Below are 15,911 nucleotides of genomic sequence, written 5' to 3'. Positions count from 1 at the left end.
TTTGTTTGTAGTCGTTTTCGCACTGGCGGTTGATTGGCATCTGAAGGTGAGAATGGCCAGGCCAGGCCCCTTTTATACTGGAACTTCCTGTTTAAAACCTTGGAATTGTTCCTGTGGTGTCCAGTGGAAGATGTATTTAAGTTTCAGGTTAACCAGCCTACAAAGAAACATGACCTTACAAAACGCAGCTTCCTCAAGTCGATAGCGACATAGTTCGACCCTCTTGTTCTGCTGTCACCATACACCGTAAGGTTCTGCTTCAAGAGATGTGGGTAAGCGTTGTTGACTGGGATGAACCGGTTGGTGGAGACCTTTCGATGAAGGCTGTGCGGTGGTTTAATGAACTGTTAGCCCTACCAAGCAGCAGCCGAAGCAGCAGTCAAGGAGGTAACTTTGCACGCATTCGGTGGATGTGTTCCAAGAGGCATATGGTGCGGCTTGTTACACAAAGCACCTCTACAAGGATGAGACTGTCAGTTATCGTCTCGTATTGCACCGCTCCAAGCTGTAAGCATACCTCGATTGGAACTAATGGCGGCAGTCATAGGAATCAAACTCAGTGAATCAATCGGCAGTGCACTTGGAATTGAGAGACGAGTAAGGGTCTTCTGGTCCGATAACCTGGACGCACTTTACTGGATTCGTGGACAGAGCCGAAGGTTCCAGCCATTTGTGTCCAATCGAGTCGGAGAAATGCAAGCTTTTGCTATTCAATCATTGTATTGATGCAGGCGAGTGGCCCTGTCAGTGGGAACGCTATCTTGGGCTCTGCAGACATCACAAATGAGGAAATATTAAGCGCAGTCGTTGGTGCAGAAGACTTAATTAATTCTCGGCCACTGACATATCAATCGACCATTACCCAACTGAGCTGACCCCACTTACGCCAAACCATTTCCTTCACGGCCAATGAGGAGGAAGGTTTGCACCTGACTGTGTTGATGTTGTGGCGTTTAATTCAAGGAAGAGATGGCGCCGTGTTGTTTGACACTTTTTTCATAGGTGTTTACGGGAGTGGATCCCAGGACTAAGCGCAAGGAAGAAGTGGCGTAGCAACCAAGCTGACCTGAAAGTTGGTGATGAGGTCATTGTCATGTCTCCTTACACTCCGAGAGGAAAATAGCACCTAGGGCGAATTTTCCAGGTATTCCCTGGGAAAGACCAGAGTTGCTGATGTCCAAGTAGGAAAGAGTGTGCTGAAGAGACCAATCGTGAAACTGTGTCTATTACAACGTTGTTGAACATTAAGTGAATTTCGAACGAACTAGTGCAGTCTTCAGCAGTTAGTTGTATAAAATTATGAAAAAGGTCTCTTTTAGATAAAAACTATTTAACCAAAGCTACGTTACCCGGAGAAAATGCCAAAAATTCTCTTATTCGTCGACGCAATGCTCGATCTGTCAATGCAAACGATGCGACAGTACCTTAGTCGTACTAGTCTTCTCATAGTAGTTAGTCCACCGGATAACAGCGTGAGAAAAGTGTCAGATATGCAAAGGTTCTTTTCGTACCTTTGCCTAGGATTATTAAGCTTAAAAGAATATATGTTTCATGGGGTTTATGCCAAAACAATGAATGCGCGCAACCGGGTCCTGAAGGTAAAATATCTAAATGCCCGGCTTGAGCACGTTTTAACACAACGTTCTGTGCTCTTTAAAAACGTTATGACCTTATTCTTTACGATACACTTCCCATAGTACAGGATTTAAAATACTTAGCCATTTCTACACATTTAGGGGATATTAACGACAGAGAATCCGGGATACTCAGTATCAAATTTGGGAATTAAGTGGATACCTGAGAGTAATAAGCTAACCCCCCACCACTCCACAGAAAAAGAAAAGAAAAGAAAGTGGCATGGGACAAGGGAAGTACAGAACGCCTCTCCTCACGTGTGGCTTAGTCCCCCCTTAACCTCAGGGTAGATCAATGTGTAGAGCTTCTCACCGATGGCAACAACAACCGTAAATCATTCTCACAAAATTATTTTCCGTAGGTTCACTTATTTTACTTCCTGGAATACACTGCGGAATGAATTTGACAGGCTGTGGAGAGGAATCGCTTTCAAATGAAACGTTCACCTGCCGATGGGATCAAATGTGTCTACTCATTGACCATGGACGATCCATACAATTACATAAGCTGAAACGTAACTGTAAGTGGTGCTTGTTTTTAAGATTGCCTTCTGTGTTAATTGTCTATGTCGTTTATGTATTTGGCGTAACCAGGAGACCACAATTCGGAGCTCCCAATATCCCCCCTCGTTTTCGTCCCCTCGTGCTCTCCTTCGCGCGTCTCTCTACGAGCCTGGAACAGGCTGCCAATATGGGGCCCATATGTCACATCAGTTTCACAGTTCGGGTTATTTTCAGATACCATTTAGATCACTATTGCTACGAAAATTTTGGTCCGCATAAGAATTGTCATAAGTCTTCTGTGGGAGTCCGAATTCTTGGAAACGTCAATCTGCAAATATTAAATACACTCTTTTTTTATAAGAACGTCTAATTTTGAGGCTGAGGCTGAACGTTCTTATTTGTTTTGGCAATTTGAGCCTGAAAAGTTCTTAAGATGTTCTCTGTTCTCGTTCTCGTTGTTTTTTGGGCTAATTGGACAATATAGACTGACGTTTTACATGTATTATTTTATCCGTATTTATACTGTTCATTTTAAAAAACATGTTGTCAAAATAAAAATGTTTATAACTAGTCTAACTCTCAGCCTGAGTAATGTTCTAAGTATGTTCTTAAATTTTAAGTAATCTCAGCCTCAACGTTCTTATAAAAAAAGATTCTTATAAAAGAAAAGAGTGTAAGTCTATCGTCCTATGCGTGACGTCAATTCGATTTTAAGAAAGCACCCAACATAACAATTCAAATCAAACTATTAAAGCACATTCTTGTTTTTCTCAGGTAACTTTTTCCAGCCTCGAATTTGATAGTTTGTTCCAGACGAATGGAAAAGTCCCGCTATAGGACAAAGCATGGCAAAATATAACGTAGAGTTATTAATTTAAGAGAAGGGTATAATTATCCATCTTAGGACTGACAGTGTCAAAATAATAAGATGAGGATAACTTTGACTCTTTAGGTGATAACGGCTTTCATCAGGCAAATAGAACCCAGCAAGGGAGAAGGAACAAAACCATGCAAGCCATAATAGAGTCAATCCTTGTAAGTGATGAATGATGATGGTGTCCTTAAAGAAATCTGCAACCTGAACCCTGAACTATCAAAAAAATTCCCAGCCAACTTTGAAATTCTACAATTTTTTTGTAACAGTAATCTACTTCGTTCATTAACGCATTTTTACTAGGACGCAACTCATTACTTTCACAACTAAAACTCATCTTCGCTTGTTAAGTGAATTCAAATCTTTTCAAAAGGTCTTGAAAATTTAACTTGGATATCTGGCTGGGGAAGGCACCATGGGTCGCACTTGGCAATTTTTGTTTTTTTTGCGAGACTGTGATTAAGCGTGGTTTACATTGCGACATAAGCATAAGCAGTGTAAACCGGGAGTGAAATAAGCATAAGCATACGAAAAAGGAATCGTTTCTATTTTCTTATGCTTGCGCTTATGCTTATGCTTATGTCGCTAAAATAAGTGTGTAAACCGTGTGTAACGTAAGCATAAGCATAATCCCAAGGAAGCAGCTGTGTTTTATGCCAGCGGATATTTACGTTAATAGTGTCCAATGCTACTCCGTCATGTCTGGCGTCTGAGAATACTGTTTTCTACGAGAAATTTGCTGAGGCAGTTCGCGACAAATCTCTACGACAAATCCTCAGAGGATCTCACCAACAGGACCTCTTTCTGGTTACACGTCCTTGTTCTCTTCTTTGTCTGCGGAGCGGCAATAGCAGCAGCAGAATTTCTTCTTCGTCCGCCATTTTGAAAACGTGAATCGTCCCATACTCCCGCCGCTTCATTCTGGAGCTCTTTGCGCTTGCGTATGTCGCTTTCCTTATGCTTATGCAACAAATGTGAACGTTCGTTATGCTTATGTTTATGCTTGTGCTTATGCTTATGTCGCAGTGTAAACCAGGCTTAACTTTGCGTTTAAAAGCTCTCAACAAAAGACACCACAGTGCGACCTTTACTTTTCCAGTTTACAAAAGTCTGTTAAAATCGGTAAAAACGTCAAAGACGCCCTAGTGCTTGGGGGCAGGCAGATTGTCCGAAAATCGAGTTGAACAATAGGGATCACAGCTGTAAACGCTTAAAATATAAAACAGAACATTTGAAATAAAGTTGAAAAAAAGCACGGGATTTGCTCCAGTTCGCGCTCTTTCTTTGTCATGGACGGACGTGGATTTTCTAACCACTACAAATCCCTGGCAATTCCCCGCTTTTTTCGGCGCCGAATACTGGCAATTTATATACCTTCGGGTGCTAAGTGGCGACCACATTTACAGTAAGGCAACGAGTGAAGCCCAGGCGAGCACTTCGCAGAGTTTGCCCTCGTCAACTTCTCCTGAGCTTGAGGAGCCAAAGCGGCCTTACGAGAAATGGCCGACCAATCAAGAGAAAAAGGTTGATCAGCTTGTGGGCCGAGATTTTAGACATTTACCTCCCACAAGCGCGACCCCACTCAGTTTGACTTAAAATGTTCTTTTCCGGTCAGCCGTTTTCAGTTTTTTGCGGAGTTTTAAACTTTGCCTAAGTGCGACCCATGGTTATGTTGTGTGTTTCACTTCCTGGTCTAAAATTGCCTTAGAATTTTCATATGTTCAAGACATATCACTATCCAATCTCCGAAGGTTGGATTCCAGTGGAAAATAATCAGTGTAGCCAGAATTTTTTTAAATTCCAGTTGGACTAACTAAATGCAAATGCCATTACTATCCATCCTGCTATTCATTTTTCCAAGTTTTTTTTTTCATATCTCAGATATAATAAAAACCCTTTTCCCTTCTGAAGACCTTTGATATTCCTAACTGTAAGCTTTTGTCAACCATGACTGTTGTCTTCATCTGATTTTTAAATTTTTTCCGTTGAAGACAGTAGTCGGGTTTCTGAGACCTCAACCTTAAGTGTTTTAACCAGAGAATGTTTTTTTTTACTTATTTTTACAACGAATCCTAGTCTTGGATCTACAGTTTTCGTATTTCCCTTAAAGTACAACATTTGTCCTATATCATGTTAAAATCCTATCCGGTTCAAATTTATGATCATTTGGTGATCATGACATGGGTCCAATTAACGCGATAACAAGAGTGATTGCGATGAATTAAAATGTCACGAATGCATTATCGGTGACGTGCAAGCGCCGCTGTCCGAATGGAAATGAGACCAAACAACGGGGAACGTTTAGAACACTCTTTTATCTCAATGACAGCGATGGTTTTGCTTGCTGTAGAAAGATGAAAACTACCATCATCAAGAAAAGCGGGCTTTTGGCTTTAGTCATATTGCTATGCGGAAAGGTTCGTTGTATTTTTGTATCAGTTCATATTATCATCTCAATTCAGCTAATTCAAATTTATCCTTCTCCTTACGTCTAGCCAAGTTTGCCGCAACAGAAAAAGTGCTCTTTGCACACAGGTGAGTTTAATAAATGATTTTGGTTTTTCTTGCTATGGGACATTATTGCTCGACGGTTTTCCGACAAGAGCAGAGAAAAATCGTCACCTTCGATTAATTTAATATATCCGAGTCAAATGTGTGGGTATGAATATAAAATAATTTCTACTTATAAAGTTAAGATAAATTTAAGACATTCGTGTTCTTAGCAACCGGGACCTTTAAATATAATTCTTCAAGCATAAACAAAATTCACGGTGTGAAATATTTCTACCAAAGACTGAATTAAAACAAAGCACCAACAGATTAAAATCAACTGACACTCCCTCTAAACCCGTCGAATGACATTGCTTACCGGAGGGAATATTTAAGATCCATTAGAGCTGACTAATTTTTTGACCTCGCGGACATAAACAAAAAAAAATACATCGTTTAATATTCACAGGCTTGGCTAGACACCTCACGTTCAGTCCTTGTGCTTTAACTGACCAGAAATTATTCCCGTATGAAAGCCATCCTGTAACAAGTAAACTCATCTGATTCCATCTTCACAAATCCGTCTCGTTCCATTTGTAAAATCTTACGGATTTCGAGTAAAAATGGCGTTGTAAACTAAGCTATCTCTTACCCGGATGCTTTGCGATCCTGCAAAACTTAAGGCTGTACTTACTTTAGCTCTGTCTGTTGTACTAAAACTGTCCTTTACACTTCTTTTCGAGTAATATCGCACTTTATTCAAAATTTTCGTAAAGGCGCGGGTTTTCTTTGAAAATATTCAAAGTGCAATTCTATTAAAGACGAAATACGCTTCGTTAAGCTATGATGTAATGTCTGTTAAGAAGAAACAAAAAAATATATATATGATACTATATTTTTATACAACACTTGATAAATTTATTTGGCTTTTTATAGAAATATTTGTATCCTACAAAAAAAATATATTTTGTACTTTTCAAAACAAGCTGTAAATTTGTTTTGACAGAAATAATTTTCAATCGAACACATTACAAAATTTGCATACAATCCGCAAAAACCTTTTAGCAAAAGAAAACAGATGATGTTTTCCAGAAACAGACTCATCAGTTTATGCTACGCTTCGTGTAATTTCCAGAAGTCTTCACCTGTCACGATCATGAATATGGAAGCAAAGGATTTGCCACAAGTGTGTTTGATTACGATTCTCTTGATCAACAACTTAGCGCTTGAACTATGAAATTAGTCAATCGAATGTTCAACGCAAGAACTTATATCTTTTCATTAATATAATACTTTAAAAACATGCTGGGTTTTGTCTTTAATAATTAACAACAAAAAACAATCACTCAGTTTTTGTATTGGTGAACATTTCATAATTAAAATATGCAAATTAATTGGAAGCATAACTTGTTAAGCCATTCCTTTTCTTGAGCAATATAAATTTCCATAATTAAAGCGATCTCGCAGCAGCAAACTTTTAATCATGATTGCATCCACATTTGATCAGAACAGCTGTGTTTGTTAAAAATAAATAAAAGGCAAATTATAGAGAATATTAGCTATAGGAGAATTAGCCATTAAGCTGTCAAGGTGTTTTCAAAATAAGAATAAAATGTTTTGTTGGGGAAAACCTTAAGATAAGGCCATTTAATTAGGTTCATGTGACAAAAAACCTGTATACTGTTAGGATGCTGTAGCCCAGTGGTAGAGCATTCGAACTAGTTATCGGAAAATAAGTTCGACTCCTGCTGGGAGAACTCGTGTTTTCTTTTACCCGAGTATTCCCCTGTTTCTGTCGAAAAGAAAAGTACATCTATCATTTATTCATCAATCTTAAAACATTACACCTTTTTTTCAATATTAAGTAAATAGCATGCCATTTGTCTTAAGGCATTATTTAATCATGTCGTTTTAAGTAGAAGAGTGGTTGAAGATCTAAGTCTGGGCCCGATCGTCCATGTTTTATTCTATTTTATTATTATTATTTTTTTTAACAAAAATGTTTACCTTTAAACCGTATCATTATCTTTAATGGAAGTGTAGCAGTATAAAAGAAAAGCGAGTTCGGAGCAAGACTGTCCCCATAGCCTTCCTTTTGGCATCTTTGTTGTAGCGATTGATATTAGTCGTTGAAAACTTTATTTGATTTCGAAGCTTAGCAAGAGCAGTTTTGTAGGTGCTTTTTAACTTCCATGATATATGCACCGGGGGTAATGGGGAAACTAAAATTGTCATCACCAAACCTGCCATAACCACTCACTTGTTAATCTTCTCTTCCGGCAGTAATGTGCACGGAAAAGAGAAACACTACGTTACGAAGGATAACTCAGTCGCTGCAAGGAAGCATTTCATGGAATTGCGCGAGCTCTTCAACGCAAGTCTACATTAACCTTACTTGCAAACGATTTGAAGAAATAGATGAGGCATCAGAAACGGCTAGAATGTGTTGTGAAGCTATCACTAAGAAGGGAAACTCCACACCTACAGTAGGACCAGGTATTACATTTATTTGCATGATGTCCCACAGACAGCTCTGAATGAAAAAGGGAAAGACTTTGGGAAGAGCAGTTACAGTTGGGAGAAGCCGGCAACGGGGAAGAGAGGGCGAACACAAGCACAATTGCAACTGCTTCCCATGTTTTGAGAGCGCCTTGCTCAATTCCTATCCACAACCATAATCCCTTTTTCCCGTTTTTCCAGTCTCAATGTCTTTCAACCTTTTTGTCCTTTGCCCCTCTCCTAACGTACACGTTGCTTGTGAAGGACGATAACTTAGGATTTTGAAAGTATTGTGTATGTGTTGTTCAAAGCAAGCGAGACAAATGTTTTGCACGCTTTCAGGCAGGCAGCAGGTACCGCAGAATACATTTAGTTACCAGCTTCCCAGTTTGTACCGTTTGTTTTACTAAAAACAACTTTATAACATTATTCTGCATTTTAATGATTTACCTAGGCACTTACCTAGGCACCAACGCGGTTTATACTACTCTGGTGCAAACTTTTTCCAATGTCGGGGTAACGCATGTTCCCTTTTGCGGTGATTTTTTGGCCAATTTTTGGGAATATCAGGGCAATTTCAATGCGAAATCAAGATGGAGTGTGACCACGCCGACAGAGTGCACACATTTGCACAATAAAAGCTGCCTACCTAGGTTTAGTTCTCTTTGCTTATTTTCAACTAGCATATGTTCATCTGTTGCAGCATCCTGTTTGCTAATTTCTACAAGATTCGATAATGACACGATTCGAGTCTGGGACTGCCATTGGAAACAAGCTTCTCTGCGTATCTTACCTAAATTGGAAGAAACAGCCGATGTTGTACGTCATAAGACAGCAACTTATTATGCCGACTGTAATACTCCAAACAACCGCTCTCATCTTCAAAATTGCACTGGTATGTACGACATTGTCCATTACGCAGGTGCTATTCCTCGATGTACGAAAGAACAATAAAGCTATGAATGTGAAATTTGAGAAGTATATAGTATATAAAAACGTCTTTCCTTTCCAATTTAAAGCAGAAAAGTAAATAAATGCAAAAAAATCCTTCTGTAACAAGAAACTGTTTATACTCTACAATTACTTCATCAACAGAAACCCACCCTTCTTCAGAAAATGGGAACACAACGTCAATTCCTGAAAGAAGCACTGTGGCTAGCCCGCACCTTACAACTGGATATCAGATCAAAACTACTCCCAAGAGCCACCGATATTCAACTGTAACAACAAAGACCAGTAGCGAAAACTTTAGCAGACCTAAAAATTACAGCACAACACAGCCGACAACTAAGCCTGGAAACTACAGCACAGCAGCACCAACCAAACCTGGAAATCCTAGCACAAAAAAACCAACAAATCTCTCCACTGAAAAACTAATTACACAAGGCAACCAGTCCATTATGACATCACTTCCACCTGGTAAGCAGACTCTGTTCAGATGAGTTTCGTCATTTCACTACATCGATATAACTTTAAAACGTCAATTTCAGATTATTAGTGTTTATATGTACCCTACAATCATGAAGTTGCACCTAACTCAACATGTACAATACAATCTGATACGTTTGGGCCTCATATGAAAGAATCAAAAAGTTTATTGTCTTTGTAGGAAACGAGTCTAACATCGCGGAGTTGTGATGACAAAAACAGTCCTGTCTGCTAGATGTAATTAATTGACTTTTTTTTATTTTTGGCGCCCTAACTAACGAAAATTTGAATTTTAAAAAATTTACCAGCTGTTACAGCGGCGCAAGAGTTTGATGAATTAGAATATATTTTAATGCCCCATTTTTACAAAAGAAAACGCCAATAACTTTGAAAAATTTCGTTATTTCATATTTGAGTATTAGAGCTCGCAAGGTTTCCATCTTCAATTTTCATGGCAGTTATATACGACCATGTAGCTAGATACACAAAACTCTGTCAAATTTAGTCCTAAAATGCTATTCCATATGGACGTCTCACCTGAAAGGCTTATGTTACCAAAGCTTTATCGAAAAAATCTGAGTAATCAGGAGACGTACACAGTCAGCGCTACCAGAAGTGCAGTGAATTTTATAGCTTTCATCGCGACATTAAATTGGTCTGGTGAGCTTGAAAGTATTTGAGTTAAGGTGATAATATTCAGTGCTTTCAGTGAAAGCTAATGCGATAGCCACTTTATTTCTTGTCAGGGTCTACAGACACAGGAGAAGTGGATAATTTGTCTTCAGTAAACAAAACGTTGAAAGCTCTTGTAAGTTTAAACTAACTTCACGTTACTATATCTGAATCATCTACCTACTTAACTAACTATGGGCATAAACAGTAATTTGTATCAACAAGAAAAATAAAGTTTTATGAATTTTGGTCCTTATCTCATACCCATATCTTCCACTGCATGTCAGGTCGAACATTTCTGCAGAGTGAGATCGGGGTAGGAGGCTATTTTGGTCTTACCCTTTTAGCAATGACTGCCCCTACGCGCGAAATTGCTTCGTGTGAGATACACTTAAATATGTCACTAAAGACAAACATGCCTTGTCCTATTGAGCCAGGACTTTTCTTGAGTTTCTGAGAACGAAGATTAAGGGTGGGGTGGTGAACACTTTAAGGTTGGGACAGTTTAAAAACGGAAGGCATATAGTGCCTGTTCCTTTTAGGTCCGCAAAATGGGACGACGCTGACACAAAGGATCGGCATGACTTTACTAGTTCTACACCGTTCAAGGTCCATCTTGGATTTCCATAATTCTCTTTCCGTACAGAAAACATTCAATTGATTAAAATTGATCACAAACACTTCAAATAAAGAGAACGGATGTTTTATGAGTCAAATGAGTCAATGAGTCATGAGTCATGAGTCATGAGTCAATGAATCATCAGGTCGGATCAGCGGTTTTTCATAAAAAAAAATTGATAATGAATACCAAGTCATTTTTCTTCCAGATAATGGGAAATCTCGGTCAATGGAGGTCAAAAGTAGATAAAACTACTAAGACTGGATACGACAAAACAGTGGCGTGGGGGACAAGTGGGAAGGGTGAAAAAGAGTGATTTACGGTTAGGGTTTTCCCTTTCCAATTTACACCGGCGTGACAACCTAGTCAGTAACTTACCGATAGAAATGTAAAAGAACTTTCCTTGGCACCCGCGATCGATTTTCTACTTCAAACCCGGAATACACCGAATGTCAAAGAACGTCTTAGGAAAAGACGAAAACAAACTCAGTTTTTCTCTATATAGCAAATAGAAATCTCCAAATCATACCAAATTGCTCCTCGGTAAATTTCTGCAAAAATCAGAAGCTTGGCGGTGGTAACCCCCCCCCCCCCCCACCTCCCTTGCCCCCCTTTCTCTCCCCCTTTTCTCAATCAATAGACTGTTTAGTGCTGACATAAGGATTATTGAAATAAGATTTTTTGTCATCCGAATATAATTTGTTTTATTTATATCTAATTTTGTTGGATGTGCTCCCGTTGTTTGACATGTTCAGCGAAAACACATTTAAAAAAAACAAAGACAGAAAGAAATAGAAGTATAACTAGTATAATTATGTAGATAAACAAATTATAGCTATATTTATTTGTTATATTACCTATAGCATTTTGCTTATTGTTGCTTTTATCCTCAGGGCAAAAGAGTGAACGAGCAAACAAGCCTTTTTAACTGCACAGCTTCCTCGGTGAGTTGTACATATTGTAAATTACCTTTCATATTGATTGATGATTGTCAAACTTCTGTGCCCCTTGCAACAAGACGTCTCTCATCCGCGGAGGGTTTTACACAAAAAATATAATTCCCGCGTGTGTGGCATGGCACGGGCAATGGTCGATAATGACGATGATAATGACAACAGCGATGGTGACGTTGACAATAAAGGCCAGGATAAGGTGGAGGAAGGAGACCAAGAAGAGAATGATTATGATGATGCTGCATGATGATGATTTCAGTTACGCCCTCTTGTCATTATGCCAACGTTTTGCTTAGTTATGGCCACTTTTATTAAATCTGTTTAACTTTGAGAAAAACCATTTGGTTAAGGGAAAACCCATTATTTTTCTTTCCCTTTTAGTCATTTCGTTTATTTATGTATACAGATGTTACCTATTCTTTTCACTTCTCACTAATTTATTATTATCCTAACTTGTAACCCGCCACCTAGCCTAGTAGCCTAAGCTACATGCGCCTTGCAGAATATTGCTTTAAAATGAAGTTATCTAAAGTAATAGGAATTTCCACGAATGTATAAACAAGTCATATATGAATGAATGAATCAAGTAAAATAAATAAATTAATTAATTAATAAATAACTAGATAATAACTTACAAATTGTGTCTGTAGAACAGTGGTCTATTCAACAGATTCAAAAGTTACTTGTGAACATAGACGACTTGGTGCATCCATTGCTGAGAACAATTCTTAAAGCAAGCAACACTGGAAGGCTATCACTCTCGTATCGTCTAGATTTTATAGGTAATTTTGTTTTACGAGTAAAGTGCTGTTACACACTTTTTGAGCTACAGCTCCTCAGCTTCAAGGCTTCCTGGTATCCATTTTATTCTCACAGCTGATGGTTACCTTCCAAAAGTAAATAAAAAAGAATCCACCTATAATATACTGACCGCATGATATTGCCTTTTTAGGGGAGTCTAAAACATTTCTTATTCAAGTTATCAGGAGCAATATATTACTAACACCTTACTTTGGAACCTTTCTTTTTTGATTTTTCGAAATGAATGCTGGGGTAAATACTGCTTTTCTGTTGGAAAATTATTCCAGTTCACTCGGAGTGGCTGTTACTTCATATTTGATTCATATTTCCCGGAAAAACAACAACAACATGTAAATAAGATGAAATGATATGATATGATATGATATGATATGATATGATATGATATGATATGATATGATATGATATGATTTGATATGATTTGATATGATATGACTGATTGATTGATTGATTGATTGATTGATTGATTGATTGAATGATGGATGGATTGATTGATTTACTGGGGCAGGGCTTTTCCTTCGTGCTTTCTAAATACAAGCCATGATTTTTCACTTAACCTAGGCTTTCGATTTTAGTGGAATGAATTTAAAAAAAAAAATAACAACAACGTGTTCTAACAAAATTGGTTAAAAAAAAATCATATCTACTTCATTTTGTATGTAGTTTTAGAAATGATGCTAACAGGAAATCAAATTTATGCGTGTCTTGAATATTAATTCTCATACGTCTAAATGACTTTGTTTGTCTCCGTTCTAATTTAGAGTTCCATGTAGTAGCCACAGCAGACTTCAACAAAACGATAACAGTTCCAGAACAAGATGATGGGTCACAAGGATCTGTCAGTTTATTACCTGGCTCTATTGATCTTTCAAATGGTAGGTTCTGCAATCGATTGCAGTTTGATACGTGTGAATACGTTTTATCAGATTTGATTTTTAAAATGAATAGAATTGAATAGTTGCATAAGCTACAGGAAAAGAAAAAGTCTATGTGAAAGGGCACTTGAGAAATATTAATGCAAAAATATTTACTCCCAAAAAGTCTCAGCATCAATCGTCAGTCCTTCAAAGCACTCCCTGGGGAATACAGGGCTTCCACTTTTGTCCCCAAAACAAACAAACAAACAAACGAAGTGAAATGCCTGCTACAAAAAATGTAGAATTTGTGCTAGTGTCATGAAAATAAGGTGATGAAACTGAATTTTTACTAAAAAAAACAAACAAAAATCAACAACAACAAAAATATATCAGTTGTGATTACACCATGGTTTATGTCTCTGTGGTGCATACCAATTTTAGTAGAGTTCTTTGGACATTAATTCACAAGAAAGTTTCACGGGCATTTTATGCAAGCGAGTATATTTTAGTAGAAAGGCTCACAACATTTTTTCTGTTTTATTTTGTAGGCCGACTGGGGATATTCACATACGTGTTTATGTTCGAGCGTCTCTGCAATAGAACAGAAGGATTACATTTGGATACATCAAACTCAAATGGGTCAGTCTTAGGACTATAGAGCGGTTTTCAATTGAGTTTCGAAAGTAATTTCGCGTTCGCTTTGGTTTTGCTTTACTTAACAAAACTTGCGCCACTTTCTCAACCATTGGAATCCAAACCAAAACCAATCGTGTTTTCGCCGCATGCGTTTTCCCGCGCTTGGCGCCAGTTACATGTATTTGCTTCGAATTCTGATTGGCTCGCTGGTTTGTTGACATCTGCTGCGATTGGCCAGAATTATTACTTTGGTTTTGGTTTTACTACACTCAATAGACCATTTCCGAGTTGCTTTGAACCTCATTATGAAAGCGAGGCTACGTGCAAAGATTTTGTCATGAAAATAAGTTTTCATTCATATGCAAACAAAACTAATTTCCATATGAAAAGTTTTGCACTTAGCCTCACTTTCATAGTGAGGTTCACAGTAACTCGGACATGGCCTATTGGAAACCGCTTTAAGAGTTTAATATAAAGCAAATATAACGCCATTATTTTCTCTCACATGTCTTCACACTGTTCACATTAACACGTGATCTCGTCAAATAGAGCTCATTGAAAGTTTACGCATATAATAAATAATTGTTTAAATACTTTTCATTACATTCACACAGTCGTTTGTTACACCAATAATTTATGTAAAGAAAGTTTCGTTTGGCAAGGCATAGACTAAACAAGAGTTCAACTCTTCAGCCAAGTTGAGAAGCGTAAGCGACGAGTTGGACATTTACTCCGAAGAAGTCTAGGGCGGACAATGAGAACAAGGATTGTTCATAAATGTTTCTTCTCGCTTTCTCGTTTATTGGCTGATGTATTTTTTCTCGTTAATTTTTTTTTTTAATTTTAGGTCTTCGTCATTGCAATCTCCGATAGTTTCCGTGGTAGCTATGAACACGGAGGGAAACATAAATGCTCTTCAAGACAACGCAACTATAAGCTTTCGAATTATGGTAAATTACTGTACTGATTATGCTTCTTGGCGGTATCATTGTTGAAAACATAAGATTTCCCATTACTTGGTATCACCCTATATCGGATTTGAATACCTTTCAAAGGTATAATTGACGGGTTTGACGCATTGATTGTATTTTTGCTGAACGCAAAAGAGCCCTTATACAACCAGCTGAATTAAACCTGCGATGTGACTGATAATTTACTTTTCCCTAACTTCCTGAATTTCCCCATGAGAACGGCATTTGGCAAAAGGCTTGTTATTCCCACACATAAGATAATACCAACCAGTGTTGGAATCCCATTCCACGAAACCTCTTTTTGTCCCGGGCTTCTACGCAGCTGTTTAAGTTGCTAACATCACTTTGCTGTCAGACTTTCATTGGACAAATATTTATGATTACTTCATACATTCACTTCGATAACTATAACTTTTCGAAAATTTCTCTAGAGTGCCGACCCATCATCGACAAAGTGCGTGTTCCTAAACCGCTCCTCTAGGTAAGTGTCTTCTGCGCAACTATTATTTAAAAATGGCATGAAAATAAAAAGTATTTGAGGCATGTGGGTCACATGGTTTTTGATTTAACACTGCAGATCACCGTATAAAAGCCTTCCAGGAAAAAAAAAATGTTAAACCTGCGCAGTCGGTCTTATGAAATCGCGATCACGAAAAAGTTGACTAACACTGTTGCTCCACACACCCAATTCGCTCGCTTGAGACTTGAGACATTTGTCTTATTCTTGGGCTTCTCCTGGTCTAAGCGCAGGTGTCAATGATTTTCGGGGAAACCCCTGCAGCTTATCTGTGCCATGCTAATGACACTTATAAATAGAAGTGGTGCATGTTTTTCGATGACGCCTTAAAGGGACACAGTCACCTTTGTGACCGCGCTGACCTGGACGCTAGTTTTTGTCAATTTTGAAAAGCGTCCACCTCAACCCGAAATCAAAAGTACGCGTCGGCATCTAGAA

General features: G+C 38.2%; 1 protein-coding gene across 2 annotated transcripts in view; it reads left to right on the top strand.

Moving 5' to 3' along the window:
- The window catches only part of LOC146460900 (uncharacterized), a 40,920-nt gene that overhangs the window by 13,107 nt on the left and 11,902 nt on the right, over window positions 1-15,911 (top strand). For both annotated transcript variants that reach the window (XM_085087647.1, XM_085087648.1), the window contains exons 5-17: window positions 1,997-2,155; window positions 3,091-3,173; window positions 5,508-5,547; window positions 7,786-7,998; window positions 8,705-8,896; window positions 9,097-9,420; window positions 10,176-10,237; window positions 11,614-11,664; window positions 12,344-12,455; window positions 13,254-13,367; window positions 13,898-13,988; window positions 14,833-14,935; window positions 15,388-15,437. In XM_085087647.1, coding sequence (XP_084943773.1) covers window positions 1,997-2,155; window positions 3,091-3,173; window positions 5,508-5,547; window positions 7,786-7,998; window positions 8,705-8,896; window positions 9,097-9,420; window positions 10,176-10,237; window positions 11,614-11,664; window positions 12,344-12,455; window positions 13,254-13,367; window positions 13,898-13,988; window positions 14,833-14,935; window positions 15,388-15,437 — 1,594 coding nt within the window. The remainder of the gene's footprint in view (window positions 1-1,996; window positions 2,156-3,090; window positions 3,174-5,507; window positions 5,548-7,785; window positions 7,999-8,704; window positions 8,897-9,096; window positions 9,421-10,175; window positions 10,238-11,613; window positions 11,665-12,343; window positions 12,456-13,253; window positions 13,368-13,897; window positions 13,989-14,832; window positions 14,936-15,387; window positions 15,438-15,911) is intronic.

Source organism: Pavona decussata, unplaced genomic scaffold (genome assembly GCF_977016875.1).
Source record: "Pavona decussata unplaced genomic scaffold, jaPavDecu1.1 SCAFFOLD_207, whole genome shotgun sequence".
Lineage (NCBI taxonomy): Eukaryota > Metazoa > Cnidaria > Anthozoa > Scleractinia > Agariciidae > Pavona > Pavona decussata.
The sequence above is the reverse complement of the archived record's forward strand: the minus strand, read 5'-3'. Positions and strand labels throughout refer to the sequence as shown.